General features: G+C 43.9%; 1 protein-coding gene across 7 annotated transcripts in view; it reads left to right on the top strand.

Moving 5' to 3' along the window:
* The window catches only part of CDC42BPB (CDC42 binding protein kinase beta), a 141,268-nt gene that overhangs the window by 87,136 nt on the left and 37,768 nt on the right, over positions 1 to 16,364 (top strand). For all 7 annotated transcript variants that reach the window (XR_012159573.2, XR_012159572.2, XM_073349716.2 and 4 more), the window contains 6 exons: positions 2,529 to 2,644; positions 5,235 to 5,477; positions 14,208 to 14,318; positions 14,643 to 14,887; positions 15,053 to 15,158; positions 15,836 to 15,960. Coding sequence is in view for 5 of the 7 variants with exons in the window: in XM_073349716.2 (XP_073205817.1) it covers positions 2,529 to 2,644; positions 5,235 to 5,477; positions 14,208 to 14,318; positions 14,643 to 14,887; positions 15,053 to 15,158; positions 15,836 to 15,960 (946 nt within the window). In the remaining 2 variants the exon portion in view is untranslated. The remainder of the gene's footprint in view (positions 1 to 2,528; positions 2,645 to 5,234; positions 5,478 to 14,207; positions 14,319 to 14,642; positions 14,888 to 15,052; positions 15,159 to 15,835; positions 15,961 to 16,364) is intronic.

The raw sequence follows: 16,364 nt of genomic DNA, 5'->3' as shown, positions 1-16,364 counted from the left end.
AATATCTCAGTAGCAGTAATGCTTGACTTTATTAATTTAAATTTAATTCAGTACAAATAGTTACTGATGAATGCTAATAAAAGGAAAGGATACCTACTGGAATGCTTATATTAAGTACGATTTCAGTATTTACAAATAAACTCTGATCTTTCCCCTCAACGTCTGTGCTGAGCCCGATAGCATATATTCCACTGGGAGCCAAGAGTAGAAGGAATGGGATAGATAGGTTCAGTTTGATATGTTCTGAATGTGATCTTGTACTTTTAATCTTGCTTTTTTCTCATGGGAAGAAGGGGCATTTTTCTGGTCTTAGGTACATTTAAGGGGAGAATTAAAAAGAAATTGTATGGTTGTTTTGAAGCCCACTCAATCTTCATCTAGCAGTGTCTAAAGCTGACAAGTTGAAAAAGGCAACTACTCAAGTCTTACCTGAGAGAGAGACAACTGTTGGATCCAAATCAGTTATTTGAAACTATGCTTTTTGACTACCCTATTTTGTTCATCCATGTAAACATCTCCCAGAAAACATGAGATCAGTTTTAGAAGACTTTTAAAAAAGGGAATGAGAACTACTTTTGAATTAGTGCTAGCTAAACTTTCAGACTTTTAGTCTTAATGAAGCTTTACTAAAGAGAGACTCTCAGTTGCTATTACTATAAAGAAAGGAAGAGCAGAGATGTAGGTTTGTTTGAACAATCACTCTCAAATTTCCACAGCCCTCAATCTTGTCATCTTCCACTTCATAAAAGCCTCCTCTCTGCCTTCCTTCCAGATTTCTTAGCTCAAATCAAATTTTTTCCTCTTCAGACATCCTCCTCACTGAAGATGTGTTTCAGAGGAACAGCCGTGTTAGTCTGTATTCGCAAAAAGAAAAGGAGTACTTGTGGCACCTTAGAGACTAACCAATTTATTTGAGCATGAGCTTTCGTGAGCTACAGCTCACTTCATCAGATGTTTACCGTGGAAACTGCAGCAGACTTTATATACACACAGAAATCATGAAACAATACCTCCTCCCACCCCACTGTCCTGCTGGTAATAGCTTATCTAAAGTGATCAACAGGTGGGCCATTTCCAGCACAAATCCAGGTTTTCTCACCCTCCACCCCCCCACACAAATTCACTCTCCTGCTGGTGCTAGCCCATCCAAAGTGACAACTCTTTACATAATCAAGTCGGGCTATTTCCTGCATAGATCAAGGTTTTCTCACATCCCCCCCACCCCCATACACACACAAACTCACTCTCCTGCTGGTAATAGCTCATCTAAACTGACCATTCTCCAGGTTTAAATCCAAGTTAAACCAGAACATCTGGGGGGGGGGGGGTAGGAAAAAACAAGAGGAAACAGGCTACCTTGCATAATGACTTAGCCACTCCCAGTCTCTATTTAAGCCTAAATTAATAGTATCCAATTTGCAAATGAATTCCAATTCAGCAGTTTCTCGCTGGAGTCTGGATTTGAAGTTTTTTTGTTTTAAGATAGCGACCTTCATGTCTGTGATCGCGTGACCAGAGAGATTGAAGTGTTCTCCGACTGGTTTATGAATGTTATAATTCTTGACATCTGATTTGTGTCCATTTATTCTTTTACGTAGAGACTGTCCAGTTTGACCAATGTACATGGCAGAGGGAAATAGCCCGACTTGATTATGTAAAGAGTTGTCACTTTGGATGGGCTAGCACCAGCAGGAGAGTGAATTTGTGTGGGGGGGTGGAGGGTGAGAAAACCTGGATTTGTGCTGGAAATGGCCCACCTGTTGATCACTTTAGATAAGCTATTACCAGCAGGACAGTGGGGTGGGAGGAGGTATTGTTTCATGATTTCTGTGTGTATATAAAGTCTGCTGCAGTTTCCACGGTAAACATCTGATGAAGTGAGCTGTAGCTCACGAAAGCTCATGCTCAAATAAATTGGTTAGTCTCTAAGGTGCCACAAGTACTCCTTTTCTTTTTACTGAAGATGTGAACATCCATGTTGATGTAGCATGCAATTTTCTGGCCTCCAATTTCTGTCATCATCTTGACTCATTGGCTGCACCCCACTCTCATTCATGGGGAAGTCCTTATCCTAGCCATGACTAATCTTCCTTCCTTCCTACAACATTTATTACTTCAGTAGCAATGGTCATTTCCTTAACAGTCTTTCTCTAGATTTAGCCATCCTAAAATCTATCCTAATTTGAGTATAGTGCCCTGCTTAAAAACCCATTCCTGTATTTTGCAGGATAGCATTAATTGACCCCCAAAAACCACTGTTCCAACTTTTTAATGTGGAGAAATGTCTGTCTCCATGACATCAGGGCTCTTGGTAGAGACAGAAGAGTAAAAGTAAAAAAGAGGGTGAATCCTCGGAGAACAGAGGTTGGCTAGAAGGCTCTCCTGAGTGGGGAGATGGAGAAGAAGAAATATTTAAACTCTCTAACAAGTTCCTAGCAAAAGTTAGTGGTTTGTTCATGTAACATTGCTGCTTATGCTATTGGTGTAAATCTGGGAGTCAAGTATACTTAGTTTGAATTTCTGTACAGATTTAAATAGGATAGAACGACAGCTTCATCAAGAAAATGAAGACTACACACACAGGCTAAAAGGACTTGAAAAGCAGTACAGAACAATAAGGCAAGAGAAGGAGGACCTTCATAAGGTAATGGTCCAAAGTGCATACCCTTAACACTCACGTCAGGTAGCTCAAGGATAGATTTGTCCAACTGGCAGTATTCCCTTAATGTTTGAAACAATGCTTTTCCACCCATTCATTTAATGAGTAATAGAGTGGCAAGATGAGAACCGAGGAGACATATGTGTTCTACATCGCATGTTGGTAGGTATTCGAGTAGTTTAAAAAAACATGCTTTCTTATTAGTATTTAAGGCATTCGTCTGTTCTTCCTTTTTTTAGTATGTTCATGATACTTCTCATGAAATAGTGGAAAGTTGAAAAGCCAGATAGTCAGGGAAAACAGCCTAGTTTGCCTTGGCCAATCCAAGTATAATTTATAAAGACTTGATGTATCCAGGAGTGTGGAGGTTAGTTTTCTAACTGTTAAAAAAAAATTGCTTTCTAAAGCAGAATCAGTTTGGCTGTCTTTTTACTCTCAAGACGTTAGAATATCCACTGAAGTTTTCAAATTGTAAATCTATGGCTAATAATAAATTCCAGACTTATTGAAATGTATTTTATACAAATATTTAATTCAGTAAGTTTAGCTGGATAACTTTTCCTCACTGAGTCCACTGCCACTGTTTGCAGTAAATTAAAATTTCCTTTTTTTTGATAAAGGAACAATATGCCACAATATGAGGCTATAGCATCTAAAGGAATTTTTTTTAAGATTGTTGTCCTGCTTTAGTGTACAATACTACATATATTATATGCATAATTCAACCCTTCCATGCTGTTCTTTTTAAAATATAGTAGAGTATATTATCTTACAATGTTGCACTTAGACTCTTCTTATTATTTCACCAGAGTAGTTTAATTATTTCAAGGTAACTAATTATACATGATGTGTTTTTAAAGTGTTACTGTGTATTTTCATTGATATGCTTTCAAATGGTTAGTGTTGGGCATTGGTAGGGCCCTACCAAATTCATGGTCCATTCTGGTCAATTTCACGGTCATAGGATTTTTAAAATTGTAAATTTCATGATTTCAGCTATTTAAATCTGCAGTTTCAGTGTTGTAATTGTCGGGGTCCTGACCCCAAAAGGAATATTGTTTGTGTGTGTGTGTGGAGGGGGTGTTGCAAGGTTACTGGAGGGGGTATTGCAGTACTGCTACCCTTAATTCTGGACTGCTGCTGGCAGCGGCACTGCCTTCAGAGCTGGGCATCTGGAGAGTGGTGGCTGCTGGCCAGGAGCCCAGCACTGCAGTAGGAAGGATGGCATGATATGGTATTGCCACCATTCCTTCTGCCTTGCTGCTGGCGGGGTGCTGCCTCCAGAGCTGGGCACCTGGCCAACAGCCGCTGCTCTCCGGCCGCCCAGATCTGAAGGCAGCACAGATGTAAGAATGGCAATACCTTGACACCTCTCCCAATAACCTTGTGACACGCCCCCATGCAATTCCCTTTTGGGTTAGGACCCCCAATTTGAGAAACGCTGGTCTCCCCTGTGAAATCTGTATAGTATAGGGTAAAAGCGCACGCACAACCAGATTGCATGGTGGGAGACCAGATTTCATGGTTCTTGGCGTGTTTTTCATGGCCGTGAATTTGGTAGGGCCCTAGGCATTGGGTTTGGAAAGTTTGAGTAGCCATATTTTTTCAATTGGCATTTCAGTTTAGTGAAAGCAACCCACTGACCAGAATTCCTCAAGTTTTTATTTTGGAAGAAACTTTTTGCACCATAGGAGGCAGTTCTTTTAAATTCTCTTCCTCCCCGAACCACTACTAAAGCTTATAAACCAAATGATGTGAGTAGGGAGTTAGCCAGTTCAGCTCCTCTTGACTTGAACACCTCTTTTGCAGGTCATTGAATATCTTAATTTCAGTAATCATGGCAAAAACTTGAAGCTGGAACTAGTCAAGTTACAAATGTGTTTTTTCCTAAACTGCGGTTGTACAGTTCTGTCATTGCTCATGTATGTTCATTACCAAGTATTATGGAGTATACACTGTTTTGTATTGTAAGCTGTCATGTCTAGGTTAGGTTCTTCCCACAAAGGAAATGTGGTTTTTACAATGCTCTCCACCAAAGTACTGAATCTTCTTCATAATTTTGTCTGTGGAATCTTGCATAAGATTTTCTTAAAGAATTTCACACGTTTTGCTGAGCTTTTAATGCTTACACGGTCATAGGATTGAGAGTTTGAGAGTTTGACTCTTCATCTTGATGGCATTGTATATGCTGGAATCTATGGGGTGTTTTTTTTAAGCGTGGTGCTATTAGGCAAGCACATGGCACTAAGATGAGAACTGCCTTGGGCTGGTGGTACATTTTATGCCTTCTCTTCAGCCAGAGATGATTATGGAGATGGAATATCAGCAGTTGCATGAAAGGAAGCGACTAATTTGTGTGTACAAATCATGAGACATGTGGAATAACACAGCTACACAAAGAGGAATGCCAAATTAGAAGTAGCACAATATTTAAACTCTGCATGAGACAGGATTTTTGTAAATTAGAAAAGTACATATAATGGTTAACTTTAAATGAAAGACTTTGTCTTACTCAGTGTGCTTTTTCCTTGGAGAGGAGATGTGGATTTTTAATGTCTTTTTTAAATTTTACCAGCAACTTGTGGAAGCTTCAGAAAGATTAAAGGCACAGTCCAAAGAACTGAAGGATGCTCATCAGCAAAGAAAGCTAGCTATGCAGGAGTTTTCAGAGCTCAATGAGAGAATGGTAGACTTGCGCTCTCAGAAACAGAAGTTCTCTCGACAGCTTCGTGACAAAGAGGAAGAGATGGAAGTGATTGTGCAGAAAATTGATTCTATGAGACAGGAAATTCGTAAATCTGAGAGAGGCAGAAAAGAGGTAACTTGGCAAAATATTTAAGGCTAACATGTTTCAGCTGCTCTTACGCTTCACTTAAGTCATACTTAATAAAAGTAAAAAAACCCCAATGTAACCATAATTTACATTGGGTCTGTAAATTGGCCTGACATCTCTAGCTCATTTTATTTCATTTACAGAGTACATCTTAAATATTTAGTAATTTGTGAAGGAAATAATTCTGTGTTTTTTCTCATGTATTTGAATTGCTTGTAATCCAGTGAAAATATATTCTTGCTGTATGCTCATCTTCTCTTTAAAAATGTCAAGAGATGCAGTCAGCTTGAAATCTAGTAAATTCCAAAGGTCAAAGCAGTTTATTCTGAGTACCCTTGCCAATTTCCTCTTTTAAATGTGTTTCTTTTCCATGGCTATGTGAAAGAGAGGGGAAACAGTAAAACAGACTAAGCAAAGTGCTCTCAAATTCAGGAAGTAAGCAAATTGGAAGTCATAGTTTCCTCATAATTTTCAATTAGCTATTTTAGTAGGTGTTTGTAACAACTGTAGCTAAAATAATCAGTTCATTTTTAAGTTCACTACACCACCACCACCATTTTATTATTAGTATTCCCATATGGCCTGGGAACACTAATTGTGGAGCAAAATCCTGTTGTGCTGGGTGCTGTACAAATGCAAAACAAAAAGACAGTCCCTGCACCAAAGAGCTTACAGTATAAGATAAGAGACAACAGGTAAATACAGACACAAAGGGAAGTATAAGGAAACAATGGGGCAGTGCTGATCAGAATGCTGGACAATATCAGTGCCTCTGGGGTTTTTTGTTTTTTTTGGGGGGGGGGGGGTTGGGTTTTTTTTTTAAGTGCATCATGACAAAGGAGTTTTAAGGAGGGATTTCAAGGAAGGATAATGAGATAGCTTTGTGGATGTTCACGGGGAGCTCCTCCCAAACAGAGGTGCTTGTTCGAAAATTTAAAAGGTTGAGCTATGAAGGCTGGAGCATTGTGGGCCAATTGGGCTTGGGGGGGAGGGATAGCTCAGTGGTTTGAATCATAGAATCATAGAATATCAGGGTTGGAAGGGACCCCAGAAGGTCATCTAGTCCAACCCCCTGCTCGAAGCAGGACCAATTCCCAGTTAAAGCTTTGGCCTGCTAAACCCAGGATTGTGAGTTCAATCCTTGAGGGGGCCATTTAGGGATAAGGGGCAAAAATTGGGGATTGGCCCTGCTTTGAGCAGGGGATTGAACTAGATGACCTCCTGAGGTCCCTGCCAACCCTGATATTCTATGATTCTATGAAAACATTTCAGTCGTGAGCAAAAGATTGGGTGGTGATAAGTCGAAGGGCGTTGTTATCCTCTTTTACCCCACCCTCTGTCTTCCCCCAAACATCTTGGCTGTGTCCAAATGTTGATGCTTTTTCCTTTACAACATTTCCATCCAGGCCCTCATAATGTCCTATATAGGTGCTTGCAAAACTCTTCCACTCTGGTTTCCTGACCCTCAAGTCCATTCAAAGTGCAGCAGCTGAAATAGTTACCATGATTTTGAACGTGACATCCCTTTTAAAATGTCTCTATTAGCTCTCTTCAAATTAAAGCTTATCCTACATTTTAGGCTATTTACAACTCTGCCCCTCTACTTATAGACTTTAAGGCCAGAAAAGACCATCATGATCATCTAGTCTGATGACCTGCACATTGCAGGCCACAGAACCTCACCCACCCGCTCCTGTAATAGACTTATCTGCGCTTGTAACTTAGAGTTGTCTCTCCACCACCTTTGCCATGGTTGATTGCCCATTTATTTACTTTCCAACAAGTCTCTTCCATGGCACCTTAACACATCAAGTGCTCTTCCTTAACTAGGCTGTAAAGTCATTGCCCCTTCCTCCTCCTCCTAATCCCTCTTCTACTGTTATTTCAAAGTGACCATATCTTCATGAGAGAAATAATTCATAGAAATAGCATAATCACTTTATACTACATAATTTTATGAGACAGAATAGTCAATACTTTACTTTCAAATTAACTGGCATAAAAGGTGAGCATTTTAAGGGAAGCTGATTTGAATGTTATGTATTTTAAGATGCAACTGAACTATAAACTTAAGGGGTTATCCTGTGTCATTGTCATTGCCAGAGTGACATACATACCTCACCCCTCCTATTATTGTTAAGGGCTACATGATTTTCCCAGACAGATGTTGTATATTCTTGATTATATTTGACTTTAACATGGTTCTTCGAGTGCTTACTCATGTCCATTCCATATTAGGTGTGTGTGCTTGCCACAGCTCTGGTCCTCCGTCACAGCTCCGGTCAAGAAGCCGAAAAAGCCTGAAAACCCTGGGTTTTTACGTCCCAGCCCCGGTGCATAAGCAGTTCAAACCGCAGCAGTTTCAGGGCCTGGGGAGCCAGCCTCGGCAGACCAGCCCCCACAAATGAACCAAGGGCTACAAGCGCCGTCCAAGCCACCTGCCTCCACCCTCTGCCCAGTTGGCTCGACTCGTGCTAAGCAAGGGACCAAACAGTCATTTTGAGGGCGCTCCCGAGGGCGACCTACCAGACTGTTCCCCAGATCCATCTGTCCCAGTGTTCTCCAACCGCCTTTTCCTTTTCCTTCCTACTTGGACCGCTATAACCTTGGACCAATGGGTCCTCAGTATGGTGGAGCAGGGTTATACCATCCAGTTCCTTTCTACCCCACTTCGCTGTCCCTCTTCAGGGACCTCTCTCACGAGAGTCTCCTCACACAGGAGGTAAAGGGGTTGCTACAACTGGGAGAGGTGGAGAAAGTTCCACTCGAGTATAGGAACAAGAGGTTCTATTCCTGGTACTTTTTAATTCTAAAGGCCAAGGGCAGTCTATGGCCCATCCTGGACCTGTGAGACGTTAGTTAAAGTTCTGCATGGTTTCCCTGGCTTCTGTTATACCCTCTCTGGATCCGGGAGACTGGTATGCCATCCTCTACTTGAAGGACACATACTTCAACATAGCGATCTTTCAAGGACACAGACGCTTCCTCTGGTTTACAGTGTGGCCCCACCACTACCACTTTGCGGTCCTCCTGTTCAGCCTGGCGACAGCACTGAGAGTGTTTACCAAGTGAACGGCAGTGGTTGCCGCTTACCTCAGGCACCGGATCTACCCATACCTTGACGACTGGCTCGTCAAGGGCAACTTTTCAGTTCTCGAGTCTAAAGGGATGCTGCGGTGCTTCAAGCCACGTACCGGTCTCAGGGCCTATTGGTGAATGACAAAAAGTCGACATTTTTGCCTGTGGAGAGGATAGAGTTAATCAGAGCAGTCTGCGACTCTACCTGCGCCAGAGCATTCCTGCCGCTGGAAAGCTTCCACATGATGGCAAACCTCATCGCAGAAGTCTCCATATTCCCTTTGACTACAGCCAGGGTCTGTCTGCGCCTGCTGGGTCACATGGCAGTGTGCACTTATGTGATCTGCCGTGCCAGACTTCGGATGCGGCCCCTGCAACAATGGCTGGGGATGGTCTATTCCCAGTCCCAAGACCCCCTGGAAAAACTCATTACCATTCACCAGGCGATACTTACCTCGCTACAATATTGGACCAACCACAGGGCAGTCCTGAAGGGGGTTCTGTTCAACAACCCCCCTCACTCCATCGGGTTGGTATCGGATGCCTTGGGCCTCGGCTGGGGTGAGCACCTCTGCGACCTCCAGAGACATGGGAGGTGGTCCCCAGAGGAGGCGAGGTTGCACATAAACGTCAAAGAGCTCTGAGCAGTCCGACTGGCATGCGGAGTCTTCCTGTCAAACAAGGTGGTACGCGTCCTGACAGACAACACAGCCTCGATGTTCTGCATCAACAGGCAAAGGGGAGCACGCTCATCTGCTCTCATTCAACAGGCACTCCGTCTATGGTACTTCTGCAGAAGCCACGAAATCCACCTGGAAGCTTGTCACCATCCCAGTGTCAAGAATACTCTGGCGGACCAGCTCAGCAGGGACTTCTCCTCTCACTATGAGTGGTCGCTCCATCCAGAGGTAGCCTGCATGATCTTCCAAAGGTGAGGAACTCCCCAAGTGGACCTGTTCACCATCAGACTAAACAGGAAATACCACCAGTTTTGTTCTGAGCAAGGGCTCCCTCTCCGATGCCTTTCTCCTGTCATGGTCAGGGAGCCTGATGTACACGTTCCCTCCGATTCCACTCATCAGCTGGGTCCTTGCAAAGATCAAGAGAGACAAAGCGCAGGTTGTTGTGATAGCCCGGCATGGCCTTGCCAGCATTGGTTTGGCATGCTCATGAACTTGTCAGCGGCCCCTCCCTGGCCCCTGCCCAACCTCCAGGACCTGCTGTCACAGGACCACGGTCAGCTCCTACATCCCAACCTCGAGTTCCTCCACCTCTCGGGGTGGATGCAGTGTGGCTGAACCCAGAGGAGCGGACATGTTCAGAGTCCAACAGGTCCTCCTGGGGAGTAGGAAGCCTTCAACCAGACTGACTTACCTGGCCAAGTGGACGAGATTTTCCCGCTGAGCATCCGAACGTGGCATCTCTCCCTCGCGTTCTTCCATACAGGCTGTCCTGGACTACCTGCTCCATCTGAGGAACCAGGACCTGGCACACTCTTCCATTAGAGTGCATCTCACCACCATCTCCACCTTTCACCCGCCAATCCAAGGACAGACCGTGTTTTCCCATGACATGACGGTCGAATTCTTGAGAGGGCTCGAGACTCTCTTCCTGCAGGTGCGGGCTCCTGTCTCTCAGTGGGATTTTAACTTGGTCCTCTCTAGGCTCACCGACCCACCCTTTGAACTGCTGGGTTCTTGCTCCTTTTCCCATCTGTCATGGAAGGTCGCGTTCCTAGTGGCGGTGACGTCAGCGAGACAGGTCTCTGAAATTAAAGCCTTGACCTCAGAACTGCCATACACAGTCTTCTACAAAGACAAGGTTCATCTGCAGCCCCATCCGGCCTTCGTGCTGAAGGTGGTCTCCACCTTCTATATGAACCAAGATATCTTCCTCCCAGTGTTCTGTCCCAAACCGCACAAGACCAGTGAGGTGTCTTCACACGCTAGATGTCTGAAGGTCCTTGGCTTTTTATTTAGAATTTACCAAGTCTCTCCATAAATCGACTCAACTCTTCATCGCTACAGCAGATAGGATGAAGGGCCTTCTGGTGTCCTCACAAAGATTTCCAATTGGATCACCTCATGCATAAGGAACTGTTACAATCTGGCGGGAGTTCCGCTGCTGCCAATTGTCAGAGCCTACTCGAGAGTTCAGGTGTCTTCAGCGGCCTTCGTGGCACACATCCCTATTCAGTACATCTGTAGAGCCACAATGTGTCCTTTGTCCACACGTTCACAGCTCATTATGCCATCACTCTCAGCAAGCCAGAGATGACACTGGATTTGACAGAGCTGTGTTGCAATCGACACGTCCGTAAACTCCTACCCACTTCTGGGGTATTGCTTTGGAGTCACCTAATATGGAATGGACATGAGCAAGCACTTGAAGAAGAAAAAGTTACCTTTTCTGTAACTGGTGTTCTTCGAGATGTGTTGCTCCCGTCCATTCCACAACCCCCCCCCCCCCACTCCTTTCCCACTGGGAAGAAGGAACTGAGGGTAGGGGGAGCCTTATACCACACCATGTGGGCGCCACTCCAGAGGGCGCCAGAGCCAGTCCCCTACGGATACTGCTGAGGGAAAAACTTCTGGCAACGGTGCATGTGGCGAGCACACACACCTAATATGGAATGGACATGAGCAACACATCTTGAAGAACACCAGTTATGGAAAAGGTAACTGTCTTTTTTATTACCCAACAGTAACCCCACTGGCTGACAGAGTGGTGGTGGTTGGCCTACAAAGGGAATGAATCTTGCCTGAAAGACTTGTCTAGAAATATTGTTAACCTATCCAACTATACTCTCAGCCCAGCAGAAGCAGCTGTTCTATCTCAGGGCCTCTCCTTCTGCCCCTCCACCCCCACGAACATGATACAGTTCTGTGGTGACCTAGAATCCTATTTTCGACATCTCCGACTCAAGGAATATTTCCAAAATACCTCTGAACAGCATACTAATCCACAGAGGTCTCCCTACCAACACTACAGAAAGAGGGATTCTAGGTGGACTCCTCCTGAAGGTCGAAACAGCAGACTGGACTTCTACATAGAGTGCTTCCGCCGACGTGCAGCATCACTTGCCCCATAACCTCAGCCATGCGGAACGCAATGCCATCCACAGCCTCAGAAACAACTCTGACATCATAATCAAAAAGGCTGACAAAGAGGTGCTGTTGTCATCATGAATAGGTCGGAATATGAACAAGAGGCTGCTCGGCAGCTCTCCAACACGAGTTTCTACAAGCCATTACCCTCTGATCCCACTGAGAGTTACCAAAAGCAACTCAGCATTTGCTCAAGAAACTTCCTGAAAAAGCACAAGATCAAATCCGCACAAACACACCCCTGGAACCCCGACCTGGGATATTCTATCTACTACCCAAGATCCATAAACCTGGAAATCCTGGGCGCCCCATTATCTCAGGCATTGGCACCCTGACAGCAGGATTGTCTGGCTATGTAGACTCCCTCCTCAGGCCCTACGCTACCAGCACTCCCAGCAACCTTCGAGACACCACTGACTTCCTGAGGAAACTTCAATCCATCGGTGATCTTCCTGATAACACCATCCTGGCCACTATGGATGTAGAAGCCCTCTACACCAACATTCCACACAAAGATGGACTACAAGCCGTCAAGAACACTATCCCCGATAATGTCACGGCTAACCTGGTGGCTGAACTTTGTGACTTTGTCCTTACCCATAACTATTTCACATTTGGGGACAATGTATACCTTCAGATCAGCGGCACTGCTATGGGTACCCGCATGGCCCCACAGTATGCCAACATTTTTATGGCTGATTTAGAACAACGCTTCCTCAGCTCTCGTCCCCTAAAGCCCCTACTCTACTTGCGCTATATTGATGACATCTTCATCATCTGGACCCATGGAAAAGAAGCCCTTGAGGAATTCCACCATGATTTCAACAACTTCCATCCCACCACCAACCTCAGCCTGGTCCAGTCCACACAAGAGATCCACTTCCTGGACACTACAGTGCTAATAAACAATGGTCACATAAACACCACCCTATACCGGAAACCTACTGACCGCTATTCCTACCTGCATGCCTCCAGCTTTCACCCTGACCACACCATACGATCCATCGTCTACAGCCAAGCTCTGCGATACAACCGCATTTGCTCCAACCCCTCAGACAGAGACAAACACCTACAAGATCTCTGTCAAGCTTTCTTACAACTACAATACCCACCTGTAGAAGTAAAGAAACAGATTGATAGAGCCAGAAGAGTTCCCAGAAGTTACCTACTACAGGACAAGCCTAACAAAGAAAATAACAGAACGCCACTAGCCGTCACCTTCAGCCCCCAACTAAAACCCCTGCAACGCATTATTAAGGATCTACAACCTATCCTAAAGGATGACCCAACACTCTCACAAATCTTGGGAGACAGGCCAGTCCTTGCCTACAGACAGCCCCGCAGCCTGAAGCAAATACTCACCAACAACCACATACCACACAACAGAACCACTAACCCAGGAACTTATCCTTGCAACAAAGCCCATTGCCAATTGTGCCCACATATCTATTCCGGGGACACCATCACAGGGCCTAATAACATCAGCCACACTATCAGAGGCTCGTTCACCTGCACATCCACCAATGTGATATATGCCATCATGTGCCAGCAATGCCCCTCTGCCATGTACATTGGTCAAACTGGACAGTCTCTACGTAAAAGAATAAATGGACACAAATCAGATGTCAAGAATTATAACATTCATAAACCAGTTGGAGAACACTTCAATCTCTCTGGTCACGCAATCACAGACATGAAGGTCGCTATCTTAAAACAAAAAAACTTCAAATCCAGACTCCAGCGAGAAACTGCTGAATTGGAATTCATTTGCAAATTGGATACTATTAATTTAGGCTTAAATAGAGACTGGGAGTGGCTAAGTCATTATGCAAGGTAGCCTGTTTCCTCTTGTTTTTTCCTACCCCCCCTCCCCCAGATGTTCTGGTTTAACTTGGATTTAAACATGGAGAGTGGTCAGTTTGGATGAGCTATTACCAGCAGGAGAGTGAGTTTGTGTGTGTATGGGGGTGGGGGGGATGTGAGAAAACCTGGATTTGTGCAGGAAATAGCCCAACTTGATTATCATGCGCATTGTGTAAAGAGTTGTCACTTTGGATGGGCTATCACCAGCAGGAGAGTGAATTTGTGTGGGGGGTGGAGGGTGAGAAAACCTGGATTTGTGCTGGAAATGGCCCACCTGATGATCACTTTAGATAAGCTATTACCAGCAGGACAGTGGGGTGGGAGGAGATATTGTTTCATATTCTCTGTGTATATATATAAAGTCTGCTGCAGTTTCCACGGTATGCATCCGATGAAGTGAGCTGTAGCTCACGAAAGCTCATGCTCAAATAAATTGGTTAGTCTCTAAGGTGCCACAAGTACTCCTTTTCTTTTTGCGAATACAGACTAACACGGCTGTTACTCTGAAAAATGGTCACAGTGTGGGCTGCAAGAGTTATAAGGTTGGGAGGTAAGGGAGTCCTGCTGTTTCCAAGGACCCAAAAGCAGCCTGAGAGGAGAGGAAAGGAGCAGGGTAGCTACAACTGTCTGTCTGCTTTGACATAATTTAAGGTTTTCTTTTTCACAGCTGGAAGCTCAACTTGAGGATGTCACCGCAGAAGCATCAAAAGAACGCAAGCTTCGTGAACACAGTGAGATTTTCTCCAAGCAGCTGGAAAATGAACTGGAAGCACTAAAGGTACCATTATTTTAAAAATGCAAAATATGGGGAAACAGATGCCCTTTTCACTACTGATACAAGACCGAGCCTCCAATAACTTCGCTTATCTAAGCGTGTACATTTGTGGCACTTTGTGTCTTTTAACTGAATCGGGCTTTCATAGAAACCTGACACAGCCTGTTAGATCTACTTGCTTTTTTCAAATTGTTTTCCCACAAACTATGTTATTGATGTTAATCTCTTGGCTTTTACCTGTCCACATTTATTCCTAACTTTTTAAGCAACACTAGAAAAATCTTGGGTCGTCTTTTCCTGATAATTTTCACTCTCTTGCTTCTGCAGCTAAAGCAAGGAGGCCGTGCAGCAGGTGCCACATTAGAACATCAGCAGGAGCTTTCCAAAATGAAGTCTGAGCTAGAAAAGAAAATCTTGTTCTATGAAGAGGAGTTAGTCAGGCGAGAGGCATCCCATGTCTTGGAAGTAAAAAATATAAAAAAGGAGGTGCATGATTCAGAAAGCCATCAGCTAGCACTGCAGAAAGAGATCATGATGCTAAAAGATAAATTGGAGAAGGCAAAACGAGAGAGGTAAGGGTCTGTATGAAACCACTTTGCTGGAGAAATTCCCCCCACCAGCTGCCGCTTCTCTCGTGTAGTGGGATTTTGGGCACCTAACTCCCCTAGTGTCTTTTGAAAATCCCAACCGCCCCCAGTGGTCTGTAAAGTTGTACATTCTCTATTTTTTTCCCTCAGGCACAATGAGATGGAGGAGACTGTAGGAACAATAAAAGAGAAATATGAACGGGAAAGAACCATGTTCTTTGACGATAACAAAAAGTTAACAACGGAAAATGAAAAGGTAGTTAGTAGAGCCATTGTTTTGGGACAAAGTTCAATTACTTTTCTTGAAAACTAGTGTTCTGTTTTTCACGTAAATCTTGTTACCTTTTAAGTCACTCTGATATTGTGATAGTTCTCTATAAAATTCACTGACCAAAGAAGAAACCATGAATATGCTTTAAAAATGGGATTTTTTCATTAGTATGGATAGGAGTAATTTCGACTGTCACACATGTATGCCACGGACGTGGACAAATCAGTTTCCTCTTGTAGTATGCAGAGGCCACTCACACTTGTGGGATTGGTGCCGCCATGCTGAGCAGTGGAATTTTATGAAAAGCTGTCCACTGGGGATTTTCCCCCTTCCCCCCCAATGGAGTATTCCAAGAGTATAAAAGGGGTGATACCAACTATCCCCAATCTTGGACTACACACTATCTTTGGCACTCATTGGTTTTTCTATTCATTTCTCCTCTTCTCATTTCCCTTGTTTGAAGTGGCACATGAACCTGAGTACTACTAGACCTGGAAGTCACACTCATAGAGCCTGAGAAAAACGGTTTCTGAAGGCTACATTGTTTTGACAGAGCTTCTTCGTATCCTCTAGTGGTCTTGTTTGTGTATATTCCACATGCATAATGAGTCTGAAAGTGACATAAATTGCAGATGAAAACAACTGATCACTTTTCATTTCAGCTTTGTTCCTTTGTGGATAAATTAACAGCACAAAACAGGCAGCTAGAAGATGAGCTCCAAGACCTGGCAGCAAAGAAGGAATCGGTTGCTCATTGGGAAGCTCAGATTGCAGAAATTATTCAGTGGTATGTAGTATTCCAGATAGCAATCTTCAACTTTTGAAATACAGATACGGCCTTTTTAACATAACCAAGTCTTCTGTGGATTTTTGAAGATTAGTGGAAAACTATACCTGGATGTGGTTGCTGATGATCTGTTTTGTCTTTTGTTTACCAGTGGATTAAGTAGTAGGATTTTTTCATTTTGCAGCAAATTACTGTCATAGAATATTAAATGCACAAGAAGAAGATTTCAGTGTCAGTTCAAGTCAAAATTTAAAATGATTATTAAATCATGAATCACTATCCTTGATTTCCTATAGAATTTTCTGACTAATTCACTCAGGGCAACTGCCAGAACTTACAGGGTTCAGGACAAGCAGGAGACTACCTTGTAGCAGTTCAGTCTCCAGTGTCATTGCCTGCAGTCC

Source organism: Lepidochelys kempii, chromosome 6, assembly GCF_965140285.1.
Source record: "Lepidochelys kempii isolate rLepKem1 chromosome 6, rLepKem1.hap1, whole genome shotgun sequence".
NCBI classification, from domain to species: Eukaryota; Metazoa; Chordata; order Testudines; family Cheloniidae; genus Lepidochelys; species Lepidochelys kempii.
This window is presented reverse-complemented; position numbering and strand designations above follow the sequence as displayed.